This window comes from Crotalus tigris, unplaced genomic scaffold (assembly GCF_016545835.1).
Source record: "Crotalus tigris isolate CLP2741 ecotype Arizona unplaced genomic scaffold, ASM1654583v1 scf7180000018504.2861643, whole genome shotgun sequence".
In the NCBI taxonomy this organism is placed as follows: domain Eukaryota; kingdom Metazoa; phylum Chordata; class Lepidosauria; order Squamata; family Viperidae; genus Crotalus; species Crotalus tigris.
This window is the reverse complement of record NW_024097043.1, coordinates 2,043,301-2,059,374: the sequence shown is the minus strand read 5'-3', so window position 1 is coordinate 2,059,374 and position 16,074 is coordinate 2,043,301. Positions and strand designations below refer to the sequence as shown.

At 41.1% G+C, this 16,074-nt stretch overlaps 2 protein-coding genes across 2 annotated transcripts; both read left to right on the top strand.

Moving 5' to 3' along the window:
• The first annotated feature begins 4,130 nt into the window (after window positions 1-4,130).
• Window positions 4,131-6,843, top strand: LOC120312471 (dispanin subfamily A member 2b-like). The gene is made up of 2 exons (XM_039353237.1): window positions 4,131-4,432; window positions 6,094-6,843. Exons 1-2 carry the CDS (start codon window positions 4,217-4,219, stop codon window positions 6,295-6,297), a joined length of 420 nt encoding a protein of 139 aa, XP_039209171.1. The 5' UTR covers window positions 4,131-4,216; the 3' UTR covers window positions 6,298-6,843.
• A 6,257-nt stretch (window positions 6,844-13,100) lies between these two features.
• On the top strand, window positions 13,101-16,002 carry LOC120312472 (interferon-induced transmembrane protein 5-like). Its single transcript, XM_039353238.1, has 2 exons — window positions 13,101-13,451; window positions 15,756-16,002. Exons 1-2 carry the CDS (start codon window positions 13,302-13,304, stop codon window positions 15,975-15,977), a joined length of 372 nt encoding a protein of 123 aa, XP_039209172.1. The 5' UTR covers window positions 13,101-13,301; the 3' UTR covers window positions 15,978-16,002.
• The last annotated feature ends 72 nt before the right edge of the window (window positions 16,003-16,074 follow it).

Genomic DNA, 16,074 nt, shown 5'->3' with positions numbered 1-16,074 from the left:
GAAGAGCAACAAAGATGATTAGTGGACTGGAGGCTAAAATATATAAGGAAAGGTTGATGGAATTGGGTATGTCTAGTTTAATGAAGAGAAGGACAAGGGGGGACACGATAGCAGTGTTCCAATATCTCAGGGGCTGCCACAAAGAAGAGCGAGTCAAGCTATTTTCCAAAGCGCCTGAAGGCAGGACAAGAAGCAACAGATGGAAACTAACCAAAGAAAGAAGAAACCTAGAACTAAGGAGAAACTTCCTGACAGTTAGAACAATTAACCAGTGGAACAACCTGCCTCCAGAAAGAGTGAATGTTCCAACACCGGAAGTTTTTAAGAAGAAGCTGGACAGCCATTTGTTCGAAATGGTATAGGGTTACCTGCCTGAGCAGGGGGTTGGACTTGATGACCTCCAAGATCCCTTCCAACTTTATTATTATTATTATTATTGATCATCGCACAGTCAGCCAGATGTTCAGACTGGATTTGGCATTTTGTCTACCTATCGAGTCCTTACCCAGGACCTGGGATAGGCAGATGTGGATGTTTGATGGTATTACAGATATCGTCGCAGGATGGAAGCAGTTTCTAATAAGGCTGCCTTTTGCAATTGACTAATAGCGAATTTGTCAATGCCAATGGTGTTCAAGTGGTGCTCCAGTTGTTTTGGGATTGCACCCAAGGCGCCTATGACTATGGGTACTACCCTTGCTTGCTTTTGCCACAGTCTTTCTATTTCTATTTGTAGGTCTTTGTATTTTGTTATCTTCTCCAGTTCTTTCTCTTCTATTCTGCTATCTCCAGGCACTGCCACATCCACTATCCAGACTTTTTTGTCTTTCTTATCGACAATTGTTAAGTCTGGAGTGTTATGTTGCAGGTGCTTGTCTGTTTGAATTCTGAAGTCCCAGAGCAGTTAATTTTATCATTTTCTATGACTTTCTCTATTTTATGATCCCACCAGTTTTTGCTTACAGGCAAATGATATTTTTTGCAGATCTTCCAATGCACCATTGTTGCTACTTTGTCATGCCGCTGATTGTAATCAGTTTGTGCAATCTTCTTGCAACAGCTTACCAAGTGGTCCACTGTTTCTTCAGCTTCTTTGCATAGGCGGAACTTACTGTCTGTTGCTGTCTTCTCAATTTTGACTTTGTATGCATTTGTCCTTAAGGCTTGGTCTTGTGCAGCCAGAATTAGTCCCTCGGTCTCTTTCTTCAATTTTCCTGCTCTTAGCCATTGCCAGGTTTTATTGTTATCTGCTTTCCCAGCTATTTTTTTCAGGTATTGGCCATGTAGTGCTTTGTCTTCCCATGCCTCTATTCTGTTCTTCATTTGGTCTTTCTTGAAGGCCAGTTTGGTCTCTCCAGTAGTCAGTAAGCCTTCCTGATATACTAATTTCAATGCATCTTCATCATTGTTCTTCAGATATTCTTCCAAAGCCATTTTTTCTTCTTCAACCATCTGATGTACTTGCAGAATTCCACATCCACCTGTTTGCCTTGGTAGATAGAGTCTGTCAATGTCACTGCGTGGATGAAGGGCATGATTCATTGTCATTATTGTTCTGGTCTTCCTATCCATTGCTTTTAGTTCTGCTTGAGTCCAGTCCACTATTCCAGCTGTGTATCTAATGACTGGAATTGCCCAGATGTTGATTTCCTTCACGGTATTTCCTCCATTGAGTTTGGACTTTAAGATCTTCTTCACTCTCATGATGTATTCACCTCTAATCTTTTTCTTGACTTCAGTGTGCTTGATGTTGTCAGCTTGAAGGATACCCAAGTATTTGTAGTAATCTTCCTCATCCAGAATCTTAATGTTATTTTTGTGGGGCATCTTGATTCCTTCAGTTTTCACTACTTTTCCTTGTTTGATAGTAAGTGTGGCACATTTGTCCAAGCCAAACTCCATAACAATATCTTGGCTATATGTTAAGGTGACCAACTGTCCTCCTTTAGGGAGGACAGTCCTCCTTTTGTGAGTTCTGTCCTCCCTCAAAAAGTGTCCTCCTACATGTCCTCCTTTTCAATATTTGAAGACTAATCTGCAGGGCTTTTTTTTCCTCATAGAATGCTCAGAACGGCGTTGCGGCACCTTTATTTGATGGGTTTTTTTCAACTTTTGTATGAGCTATGCTACTCCTATTGGCTTTTGAAAGCCAATAGGAATTGCTGCTGAGCACGCCAAAACACCCGGCCAGCAAACTTTGCACATGTAAGTTGTCTGCAGCAAAGGCGAATTGGCAGGAACTTTGCATCCCTCCCTGCTACCCAACTACACCATCTCCTAGTTAGTCCCGAAGATACCTGGAGGAGACTGGAGTGGTGACGCCACGGTAACTTTCTCTTGATCTTCAGCCCTGCTAGAGCAATAATGGCTGCGGGCACAAGAGGCAGGGGCGGCGGGGCTGCTGCAGGCGGGAGTGTGAGGGGCGGTGATGGCCGGCTACCCTCCATGCTGTGGGAGCCGCGGGGCCTGCTCTACATGGGCTTGCGCAGGGTGGGTGGTGGTGCTAGTGGGGCGGCTGCAGGTGGGGTGTGTCAACAGCGTGCTGCCCCCCAGGGCCGGAGCCGGCACAGCTGGTGCTTTGGGAGCCACGGGGCCCGCTCTAAAAGGCGGGGCAGCAGTGCTGGCGGGGCGGCTGCAGGCGGGGGCGCAGCATGTAAGCATAATTACAATATAAAATGTTATTGTTACAAATGTTTTTATTATGCATTTATCATATTATAGTGTATTCTGTATTATTGTTGCAATGAATAAAATGTTTCTTTTATTTACGATATTTTTTTCTTCAATTTATTTGTGTCCTTCTTTTCATTGTAAAAACATTGGTCACCTTATATATATACAGACAGTGTTGAGCAGCGATTCTATTTCAGATGATGTTTTCCCATACAGCTTCAGATCATCCATGTAAAGGAGATGGGATAGTCTGGTAGATGTTTTTGATGTTTGATAACCATGTCCTGAGTTATTCAGTATTGTTGACAGAGGAAACAGTGCAATAACAAATAGTAATGGTGACAATGAATCTCCTTGAAATATTCCTCTATTGATATTAACCTCTCCCAGTCTCTCACCATTGATCTGCAACTGTGTCTTCCATTGTACCATCGATCTTTGTACACATTTTCTGATGTTTCCACTGACTCCTGTTATTATTTTCTGCTGGTTCTTTGCTAAAGTATTCTGATAAATTGTATAATCTTCTTACTCAGTTGCTTATTAGAGAGTACTGAGACAGAAACTAGGGCCAATTTGACCATCAGTTTGAATTGCTAAAGTACAATTTCAATACTTATTAAAACTCAGCAACTAAAGTCTTGTGTTCTCTATTTTTTGTTTAATTCAATGCAAAATTACTGTTAAAAGTAGGGTAAATTTTGGCACAATATTTTAAGTCTAATTATCAGTATGCGTATAGTTTTCTCTATTGTAAGTCTCTATTTTTTTCACTTTATATACTTTTGCATAATTGCAGTTTCCCTGCTGTGTGATTAATAGGCTGCATGAAACTGTTTTAATAATGAAACTTTTAATAATGTTTTTTTTCATTATTCTTATTTTACACAATCCTGAGCTTGTTTTATTCAGTCCCATTTTTAAAATTATGTCAAATTTCCTTATGTAATATATAACACCACACACGGTGTGTATTGGACTGTATTTTCTTTTTTAAAAAAATATTATCTAAATAATTGTTTCGCTTTTGGAGGGGTAGGGGGACTGACAAGCCAGCAGTCATGTTAGGCATTTTCCGGACGTCTGACGTGAGCCCCAAAGATTCTCCACGACTGTTATGAACTGAAAGCACTCGCATCTTCTCTCAATCTGGTCATGACGAAACAAGGACCCCAATGCTTGTCCATACCCTTGCCCACCGGAGTGTCTGGCTTGACGAAGCCTCGAGCTCTATATTAGGCAAGCACCACTAAGACCCTTTTGGGCTGCCGCGGGGTGGGAATATCAGCTCTTAAGCACGTGTGGGGCCTGCCCTTTCACGCAGCTCCCAAGCTATTGGCTGAAAGACAACGGGAAACCACTCAGGGCTTCAGTCGCTCGGCTTCATTTTTCTGATTTCTAACTAGGTTTTATTTCTCCTGCAGACCACGCCCCTCAACTAGCCCCGCCCGTTCCCCCCCCTCTCCTTTTCTTGAGTTTGGCGGCGCAGTCCCGCCCGCTCTGATTCTGGGGCCCTCCGCAGAGTTTGTTGTTTTCGGCAGCTATGTCGTCCGGCGCCATTTGCCTCGACCTCCAGCCTGTCTCCTACGACGGCGCCGGTAACCAGGAGGAGAGTTCTGTTGGCTTCAATCCTCTCTCGAGGAGACTCGCCGGGGAGCAGCCCCGCGACTATCTCCTCTGGTCTTTGTTCAACCTTTTATTCTTAAGCGGCTACTGCTTCTGCTGTCTCAGTTTCAGCGCCCTCGTCTTCTCCATCAAGGTGAGTGAGCGAGCCCGGAAGGGACCGAGAAGTTAGTTAGACGCCGGTGTTTCTTTCCCGTAGAAATTCTGCAGTTTCGATTTCATCGAAGTTTTTCCCCTGGCATCATATTTCTTTCGGGAACGTTTGCCTCTCTTTCTTGCTTCGTTCAGTATTTCAGGATTCACTTAAACTTTTCTGGCTCCATCCCTCGTTGCAGTCCGCGGATTTTTTTTTATGTGCCTATCAACACATCCCAATTAAGTGGAAATTCCAGGCTCCATTTCGTTCTTCCATGCGCCGCTGGCTGGATTTTTCTCTACAGAATTGCATAAGCGTGATTTACGCAATGGAAAAGATTGCTTAAGGCTGTAGATGGCCATCCTTCCCGCTCATTGAAGAAACCGTAATTCTCCTGAACGCTGACACAATTTAGGGATCTAGGGGCTGGTATTTTTTTATAGTATAGTATTTTTATAGTATTTTTTGTTGATGTATAAGAAGAAAAGTATAAGGGGTTCAAATTTGCCATCATTTATTTGTGAGATTTTTGCTTTAGTAATCTCTCTTTCCAGCTCCAACTTTATGTGTGTCACAGGCAAGAATATATTGATGGAAGTTAGCCCCCCCAGAAGGAAATATTAAAAAGGGCAGAAAAATATATTTTTCCTCAAAAGGACTTTTTAAAACCAAACCTGGCCCCAAATCTATCTCTCTGCCCCAAGCAAGAGCTAGCCCCATACAAATGCAAATGTAAAACCATCAGAAAGTTGGAGCCAGGGCAATCAAGAAGACAAAAGAGAAGACCTGCATACCCCACCCAAACTCTAGGAATCAGCCCCATCACCTGGGAAGCAGGATATGATAATAGAATTAAACCACAGATATCAAGGCCTAGACAAACACTCAGAAACAGCCTCAAGGTTCATGCCACAGGAACAGGAAACTTCCAAACAAAAGGCTAGGGGGGGGGTATAAAACCTACTGCCCATATGCTCAATCTCGCTCTGTTCTTCTCTCCTCTGCACTTTACTGAAGAACCATCTTTCTGCAATAAACTGTAACCTTCTTCCCAAAGTAGTCACCATGTTTGTTTATTTATTCCCGGCTTGGATGAACCAGGATGAAGACTTTACTTCTAACAATATGAAGTAACCAGCTTTGACTTGTTTGCTAATGAAGTTTAGATGGTGATTCTCCCACTAGATTTTGGTTTTGAAATGAGGTCCTTTTTAAAGGAAAGGAATTGTGCTTTTGGAAGAAAAGTCTTCCAAAATGTTTCTGGTCTTCTCAAATTCTCTGAGAAAAACTTGATCCCATCTGGCTTCAGAAGAGTGGTTTGTTTACTGATGGTGTTAATACACTACACTCTCAATCTCAACACTTTGCATCCATACAATTCAGAGTTATAAACATATTAACACCAAACAAAATATAGCCCTCATGGAAATGGAATAAAAAAAGCAAAAATAAAATGGACAAATACTGTTTTAGACCTGTTTCCAAATCTAAAAAAACCCTCCCAAGGCTAAAATATGAACAACGATATGAGGGATAGCAACTTTGTATTTGACTGAACATAGCTTTAATTTTCACAGCAGTCATATGTAGATAATTTGAGGTTTATAACTGCTATAAATATGCCTTAAGGTTTAATTTTGTTTTCATTTTATCCTTTTCAGGCAAGGGATCGTAAAGTTATTGGAGATCCTGAACGCGCAGCTACCTATGGAAAGACAGCCAGATGCCTGAACATTGCTGCCTGCCTTATAGGCATTGGAATCACTGTTACTTGTTTACTTGCAATAATTTTAAGTGCAGAAAATATTCTTAAATTACTCAGAGAAATGAGGAAGGAACCCCAATTATTACCACCAGATCAATGAAGAACAAGTAATTCAGGATATCATCACCAAACATGTTTTATTGCATATTGATTGCATCACTTCTCTGTTTCATGTATATTTTCCCTTGTCAAAAGGAGGAATTCTGTGCAACTTACCATACTGATGGGGAGAGATTTATATTGTCTGTAGAACACAGTTTTTCAATTGAATTCTGCACAACTCCAGTTTTCCATGACAACTTGGCAGAGTTCATGAGAGACTTAAGACCAAGCAAACAAAATTCAATTCAGTACAGCAGTGATATTTAAAGCAATTTTTCTAAGGAAAATCACATTCCAGTCATTGAACACTGATTTCTATGGTTAAAACATTAAATTCCCACGTAATTGTGTAAATTTTGGTGCACTAAAAATGTTAATTTTGAATTTATAATCCTTTACTTTTTATACTAGGATAAATGGAGGAATCATGGGACACTAGTTGAGTATCAGTTGTTTTGAAATTCAAATAACTATAAATAAATGACAAAACACAAATTATTTTGATAGTTTTCTTTGATTTAAATAAAATAGCTTTGCCTCTTGATCAGGTTTTAAGTTTTTCTTTAATAGTGGTAGCAAAATAGAGTCTTTTGTGAGTTTATAATGTACTCCATCTTTTATTCTATACAATATTATTAGTTGAGCCTCTGTCTCCTTTGATACGAGACCAGTCACAATGGACGTAATTGCTGTATCTCCTTTTATACATTCTTTATGGCATGTATCTTTATCAATTGTGAACAGCTTTGATGTAGAAACTTCAAATGTTTATAACTGATTTCCTTGGTTTGAAGTGGGATGAGAACCAAACTTAAAACTGGCATGGATGGGTTCAGGCTACTTGAGGGACCATCTCATCCCACTGGCATTGGCCCACTCCACCAGTGTTAGCAGAGGAATCATGCTGTGGGTCTCATCGGCCAGAGTGTTCTGGCTGGCAGGCTCCAGGAGAAGGGCTTTCTCTGCCATTGTGCCTGTCCTTTGGAACATCTTGTCTCCTCCCCCAGTGAAGCTCCAATCCTTCTGACCTTCCATAAGCAGCTAGGTGTGGGGCTCCAGTGAAGGGGTTTCACATGGGTGGTTGATAGATTAACAACAGATCCCACCTCCCCCCCCATTCTATTCCGTCCCTCCCCATCTTTTAATTGGGGCTCAGTATTTGGATCTTTATATTATTTATGTCTCTTAGGTTTGTATAGTTTTTATCTTTTTAAGATTGTAAGACACCCAGAATTACCCTGTGGTAACATGGGTGGCCAAATAAATAAATGGATTAAACCAAATGGCATTTAGAATGGCACCTGTTTTGTATTTATTTAACAAGTTCATATACAGTAGCTGCCCATCTACCAAAAGAACTATGAGAAGTAAACAAGTGTTGTTTTTAAAAAAATCCATGTTTACAAACCATTAAAAGGAATATAAATCAATGCCCCTGCCAAAAACTCAATATCAATCTCTCAGATAACCCTGCCTCCCCCACCCCTTAAAATTCTGTCACCAGTGCCTGGGGTAATCTGGAAGGTCAACAGGATAGGGCTGTCTATATTTCAATGGGGATGCTATTCCACAATACAGGTACCGCAGTAGAGAAAGCACTTTTCCTAGGTCCAAACAAGTGACCCTGCATCACTTATGACAGTGGTGGCGAACCTATGGCACGGGTGCCAGAGGCGGCACTCAGAGCCCTCTCTGTGGGCACATGCGTTGTTGCCCCAGTCCTAGGCCTTCAGCTGGGTTTTATAAAACCTTTTTGCTTTAGGCCTCCGCTACTGTGTACAAAAAAAAAAAGTTCAATCAATTTCAACTTCTCGCGGAAAAAAAAAGATCTTGCAAAGTTGGAACTGATTGATTGAACTTTTTAGTCCCACTCAGTCTGCTATTACCACTGCAGCCACACCCACCCAATGGGCCACACCCACCCGGCACCCAAAAATGCATAAGTGGGTTTTGGGTTGCAATTTGGGCACTCGGTCTCTAAAAGGTTCGCCATCACTGACCTATGAGATCCAGAGCATGCCCACTCTGATTTGGTGAGATGGGCAGAAACTATTAGGAAGAGGAACAGCAGTTCCTGCAAGTAGTGATTCCATACCAAGTCAGGCATTAAAGGTGACAACAAGCTTCTTGAACTGCATGCAGACTCCTACTGAGCTAGTGCAGTTGGCATAACAAAGATCATCCACAAGTGCAATCAGTATAGTCTCGGTACCAAATCCTAGCCTGAAATCTGACTCAAGTCCACCCCAAGAAGGAAAAGTTGGAGGTTGGATGAAAATTGTCCCATACTTCAGTTTAATGAAAAAAAAAATAGTTTGGATCGCAATCCTTTTAACTTATTCCTCAAGGTGAGTTTGGCTGTTACATGGAAGCATGGAAAGGGCTTTATAGCCTTTTTTCCTCATAGGCATGTAAGGGAAATCGGGCATTAAATGGGAGTAATGTTCTCAGGATGTTAATTCTTCAGGAAGCCACAGCAGAGTGAAAGGAGCTGAACTTCTGTTCCTTTCATTTGCTGATGTATGTCTGCCCTCAAGTGGGCATCTTCAGTAAAAGCTGGGCCGAAGGAAATACTGTATAGTAAGTGCTCATACAGCAGTGGTTCTCAACCTTTTTAATGCTGCGACCCCCAACTGGTCGTAAGTCGAGGACTACTCAACTGGTGCAGCACCGTTTGCAGAATGGGACTTTTGGCGGGCTCAGCAGGGCAGAGACAGCCTGGACAATTCCTATTGGCTTTTGAAAGCCAATAGAATTAGACTCTATTCAAGAGAGTCTATTCTATTGGCTTTCAAAAGCCAATAGAATAAAAGGGAGTAGCACAGCTAAGGAAAAGGGGGAAAAAAATGGCGGACTGCGTTGTTTGGCGACCCCCGTGAAATGGTCGTTCGACCCCAAATGGGGTCCCGACCCACAGGTTGAGAACCACTGCCATACAGTATTAATACATTCTGGTATTAGCCTTCTCAAGGAATTACTGTTCATGATCGGATTGCTTCCTTCTTGGACTAATTTCCTGGAATATATAGTAGGCCAATACCCATGCACTGTGAAAACCAAACCTATTTCTTTTCGAGGCCATTGTCTTTTGTGGGGAGAGAATCATTTATTTATTTAGAAGATTTATATGGCCACACACTCACTCTCAGTGACTCTCGGTGGCTTACAAACCATAAAAAAAACCAATACAAAAAGAATTAAAAAAAAACCAATACCCCCCCGTTGACTCAGATTTGGGGATAGCATAGGAAGTATGAATTGTGAATATGTGCAGATGGCCTCACTGTCTTTGGGTACTCGCAGAGTCATGAATGCAGGGTCATGAAAGGATAGCAAGGAAAACACGCAATGTCCTAATCCACCCGGGAACATATGGTGTCTTAGGGAAACACCCAAAAGGGAACATTTTTAGCTACTTCTGCTTTCTCCCTTCTTATTTACAGTGTGCCAGCCTTACTGGGTGAAGTCTTTATCTTATGTGTGTCAGCTTTGCTGGGTGGATTGCTTATGTAATCAAAAGGTATAAAAATAGTGGTTTTCTGTCATTTGGGGCTTTCTCTCTTTTTTAGAGGGGCCCATCTTTGTACAGCGGAATAAAAATGTAAAGCTTTAAGGCAACTTCTGGTTTCCTGTACTTTTTTTTTATCAAGCAACACCTCAGAGCCTGCACAACAGGTTGTTAAGTGATTCTGGTTTCCCCATTGACTTTGCTTGTCAGAAGGTCGCAAAAGGGGATCACATGATCTTGTGACGCAGCAACGATCTTAAGCATGAACTAGTTGCCAACCGTTCGGATTTTGATTACATGATCATGGGGATTTTGCAAAGGTTGTAACTGTGAAAAACGGTCATAAGTCACTTTTTTCAGTGCCGTTGTAACTTTGAATGGTCACTAAATGAACTGTTGTAAGTCAAGGACTACCTGTAGATGTTTGGCATGATTTAAATCAGAGAAATTAGCCTGGAGGGAGGGACATTAAAGAATGCCACTACCATTGCTCCAAAAAGAAAATGTTAGTGTAATGTTTTAAGGATAGGGCATACGCTCTACAGAATAATCCACACAGACTGTCATTCTATCTTGCTTCCTCACATCATGAGCACATTCCAACAACCTCTCTATTTTCAACTATGGCCCCACCACGTGGCCATTAGAAATCTTTCAAGAAACCTACGCCTAAAAGAAAGTAAGATCAGATCTCCTGGGTTATATATATCTATATTATTATGGAAAGTATTTTGTGAATTGAATTCTTTTGAAGTATTAGTTTCAATTGGGAGATGAGGCAAAGAAGGAGGGAGGGAAGAAGGGGGAGAGAGACAGGGATGGGAAAAACAGAAAAAATGAGATCGGAGAGAAAGGCAATGGAAAATATAGGAATCGTGTTGGGATTAAAGCTTTGAGGTCTTTACCACAATTTAATCTTATCCCAAAATCAAATAATTGCAACAGTTCAATATTTTCCATTACTAATGATTGGTCTCATTTCCAATTTTGTGTGATTTCTCAACTCACATTTCTTCTGCTTTAAATCCCTCTTTTTTCAGGGCAACTTGTTCATTTTTCAAGGGTGATTTATAACCAGCATCAGATATGCAAGATCTACAGAGCAAAGATTCCATTAAAATACCTTCTTTAAGACATGTCACAAAAGCATCTTTCTAATAAGGTCCACTGAACCATTGCTGCATTGCCCAATACAACGCATACTAAAACAAAAAAGGGGGGTGGCTTGCATCATGAAGACATGTCCGCCATCTTGTCTTTTTTGGCCTCTTCCATGAACACTACTAGCTTCTTTTTCTGAATTCAAAAAGGCTCGCTTTTAAGATTCCCCTATGATTCCAATTTAAGGCTAGCTTGAAGTATATATTCTCTCTTGAACAAGCTATAGCTAAGAGAGCTGCAGATGGTCAGAAGGAAGGACAGGCCAATGTTCCTCATCAGGGAGGAAGACCACCATTTCTGCACTCGACTATTCTTATTTGTAGAGAAGTTAAAAGCTAAATGGCATCTTACCTTGGTCCCGTTTTCATGGGAAAGTCCAGAGATGAACTCTAAGGCATAGCTCCTGGAAGAAAAGTTGGGCTCTGGGAATTGCATAGCCTTGGGACCATTTTTTAAAAAAACGTAACAAACTTGATTACTCATTTTCTGCATTGTGTCTGGTTTGGCCCTCCATCCTGCCTATGTTATACAATCTACGTTCAACAGATACAGGGCACTTCCACAGGACATGCTATCCAGTCCCTCCAAGGCAATTTATAGCGGACCTGCAATCTTCAAAATACAAAGAATGGAATGAACAAATGGAGGTTCTTCCTCTCGGTGAGTAGAGGCAGCTTGCCAAAACAGTTCCTTTACTACCTGACTCACTGCTAGTCTTAGAGCAACAAGACTTGCCCTCCCCAAAAGGAAAAATTAAGCTGCCAATTCCATTCACATTCCCAATACTCATTATATGCATTTGTCTGATCATGTTTAAAATAAATAAGTGTCATTTGGAAGAGTGAAATTGTCCAGTTATCAAGAAATCACTCTTGCTATATTAAAAATCCCATTGGGAACTGTGAAGGTCACATGGAGATTTGCCCTGTGATTCCAACCATAAATAGGGCTAAAAACTTTTAACAAAATGCATGCATTTAGACTGGAGAAACCGTAAGCCATTGTCAGAGTGTTGACATTATGTCACTGTTTCAACTTCACTAACCAAAATCCTCTCACTTCCCATTTAACACGCAAGGGAAATAAAATAATTCTTAAATAGCCTGATACTTTGCATGCCACTTTATCCACTGCTACAAAGAAAGGAAAAATAATCAGATTTCTTTTAGCTTGCTTCTCTCCTGGATTACTCAGTGGGAAATGCAAGCTGGCAAGTCAGCTTTTCCTACTCAGATGCTGAAATTCAAAAGCAAGGAAGGCGAATGAGGCAAGAGTTTCCTCCAGTGGGAAAATTGATTGTTTGCAAGCTCTTTGGAACTTATTTCAGCCATCCTATAAGCTGGACAGGGTTAACATGCTTTGGATCTCATCAGTTAAGCAACGCCATCTTAAATGAGCCTTTCTTGTTGTTGCACCTACCTTATGGAATAGTCTTCCTCCCTGTTCTCTGAGATATGGTTCTAGGTTGCTAACATTTAGGGAGATACATAAGGCCTGGCTCTTTCTGTAGGCTCTGGGATAGGACGTGGGTCTGCTTTTAGGCTTATGTGAGCAACCTTGGGAATAAATCAAATGAAATCACTTGTGTGTATGTAAAGTGTGCAATTTTGGTCTTACTGCAATAGCTGCAGTGGTGAGATTCAAATATGTCAACAACTGTTCTCTGTGTGGATGCCGCTTCCGGAAGTCCATTCTGGGGCTGGACAACAAAAAATTAGCTACTAGTTCTGCCAAAGTGGTGCGAATTGGCTGAATCCCACCAGTGAACAGCTGTCAACCTTAGGTAAACATTATAGGTTCACAAAAGTCTGGGGCCACTTCTGCAGAGTGTTTGTGGCCTCTAAATCCCAGGAAATAAGCAATGGGGCAAGGGAAGACACGATGGTTGGAAGAACGAGAAAAGACAATGCAAATGACACCAAGTTCTCCTTGCTATATGCTTATCTGTCAGTCACAGGAACACCCTGAAGTGGATAGGTGGCACTGTGCACCTTTCCATCTTTTGCCTTTGATCCACGTGCCTGAATTACTCTCCACTGTGGGGAGTAGTGCAGAAACAACCACAGTGATATAAAAAAAGCATTCCTTGCCCAAGGGAGAGAGGGCAGGCATCAAAACCAAATATTTCTTTTAGTCCTAGCAAGGCATTTCTGATAACCACAGACAAACTAGAGCTGTAATTTCTTTGCTATATAAATAGACGGAGATGAAAATGTGCCTTAACCAGGAACTATATAAAGGGCTTCCCTGGCCTGGCTCCCTCACAGGCTAATCTTCCTGGGAAACTGCTTTTCCTCTTTCTTTCTCTGTACGTTTGCAAAACCTGCTTGCCCATGACATCCCACGAGAAGGAACCTTCTCCCACTGTCATCACCATCAGGCCTCCTGTGATCCCCCAGGACTATATGATTTGGTCAATCTTCAACACCCTCTATATGAATCTCTGCTGCCTGGGCTTTGTAGCTCTTGCGTATTCTGTCAAGGTAGGAGATCTTTTCGATATTATTCTTATATATCAAGAGCTGCATTGGGGTTTGACTTTTTACCTGGGATGGTCCCTGGGGAACTTTTGGAAGAGAACATTTCCCAAATGTTTGCTGTGATATTGTGCTATGGAACCTTTGTAGTTTCTGTGAAACTTTTGAGGTTCATAAAGTTCCATCATGCATTTAGTTCCTCATTAAATTTGTAGATTTAATAAGTTTAGGACACTAAAATAGGTGTTTCTTTATATCTAACAAGAAAGGAGTTAAATCTAATTTAGAAGTTCCAATGCCTCGATTACAAGCTCTGTCAACCTTGTTCGCTTTTATGGAACTGTATCTTGACATAGTGATCCTTTCCATAGTTTCCCAATCCAGCAATTTGATTGACATCCCAGATTTATATTCTAAATATGTAACTTTTCCCAGGGAATTGTTGCATTTATGTTGTAAATCATTTCTGAAGGACATTTGATCTCTTTCTTATCTATGAGTAAGAAAGGAAATAGTACAATAGGTCTTCTGGGAAGTCAAGGGAATTTTATGAACTTGTTCAGCCCTGTTATGAGTAATTGTTTAAAATGGAACATGAATTTTCAGGTAGATAAAAAAACCAGGGAAGAGTTAGACTGCAACAAGCACACAGTACGCACGTGTGTGCAGGTGCGTACAGAAGCATTATTCAAGACTGCCAAATATAAAGAAAATGGGCTAAAATATGTGCTAGTGCAACTTTCTTCAGATGAGTCTCTTTATTCAGCTAATATAGGGATGATACTTTTGGTACTTTGGTTTGGGCACCACCAAACTGGCACTTCACAATATAGTAAAAAAGAAAAAGAAAAGAAAAAATATAGTACAAAATAAACAAGATGAGATCTGGTCACTTAATACAAAACGTTTACAGAAATACATGCAACAAGAGGCTCCATCCACCTTAATCAAGGGCCTGGGAGAGCAGCCAGGTCCTCAAGGCCTTCCAGAACACCATCAGGATGGGACCCACACAAAATATCCAGGGGAATTTCATTCCAGAAGTTAGACAACATGGAAGAGAAGTCATGCTTTCTTGATCATAGTAGAAGAAAGCCCTGGACCTGTTTAATTGTAGGAGTCTGGAATCTTCCATCTCTCTTAGTTTATACCAGCCAGGCAGATACACAGAAGAAAGGTGGTCCTTTAAGCAACCTGGCCCAATGACATATAAGGCTTTATATGTGATAACCAGCACCTTGAATCACACTTTCAAGCAAACTGACACCCAGTTCAGCTCACAAACTTATGTGAGTATATTGAGGCATGCCCATCACTGCCTGCAGCACTGCATTCTAGACCAGTTGAAGCTTCTAAGAGTTTAACAGCAGCACCGTGTAGAATGTGTTGCAATAATTAAGCCATTAAGTGAGTGGGGTGTGAATGGTAGACAGACATTCCAAAGGCGCACTAGTGTTTGCTGTAGGTTGATCTGAAAGATGGGAGGAACTACATATTTCTGTGATAGATTACTAAAGGCATTAGAGAAAAATTAGGAGAGGAGTGGATGATGTGTGAAAGAACTAGGCTACAATGAGATCAATCCTAGTTTATGTTAGTTAATTTGGGAGGTTTCTTTGCAATGAAAATGGCTTAGGCTCACTTACTGAAAAGAATTACATGACAGCATAGCAAGGATCTGCAGAGAAGTTATGAGACAATCTTTGCATCAGTATCTTTGCCATCTGATGATGAATGAATAGTGCATTTGTTGATTATGTTCAAGAGGCTGCACTCTGTGCTTTGTGAAAATGTGAGAAACAACATAGGATGATAGCAGTGGTAGTGATATACAAGCAATTGGAATCAGTCAAGGCACAGATGGAAAAAAATTCTAGGAACTGTTTAGAGTGTGTGGGCAAATTCTAGAGAACAATTACTATTTCATCTGGTTTTCCCTGGAAGGAAGACATGCCATGTTCCTATTCTGGTTAAAATTAAAGAATGTTTAACTGCTGGTCTACCAAGATTAAGGACATGAATTGATTTTTCCTGCTGCTTCTTTGGGATTTCTGCATTAGATTAGCCTTCCACAAGTTAGGTTGCATTGAACTGAGATATATGAAATGTAGCAAGATGTCACTAAGGAGAATTGTTAACATATGGTATGTGGGTTTTTTGCACTATTCTTCCCTAAACTGTGCCATTTGCACTTCAGAAGATAGAGGAAGAGCACAAACATTTAACACAGCAGCAAAGTGGTTTATATAAACTATTCAAATGTATTCAAAAATACGTTCTCAAGTATTACATTTTTTTTTTCCCTTGAAGGCTCGGGATCAGAAGGTGGCTGGGGATCTGGAAGCTGCTCATCACTATAGTTCCAAAGCCAAATGCTACAACATCCTTGCCACAATGTGGAGTGTGGTGCTGCCGTTGGTGCTCATTGCTTTGGTGATCACGGGTGTCCTCCACCTTTCCAAGCTAGCTCAGGAGTCCATGGACTATTTTGCTTACAGACTGTTCCCAGAGGATATTGAGGACAAAAAGTGAAGGGGAACAAGAGATGGGGTGTAACTCAAGCACTGCACAGAACAAAACCTCTACCTGCTTCTGATCTGGGTCATCTGGTTCAATACAGTAAAGCATT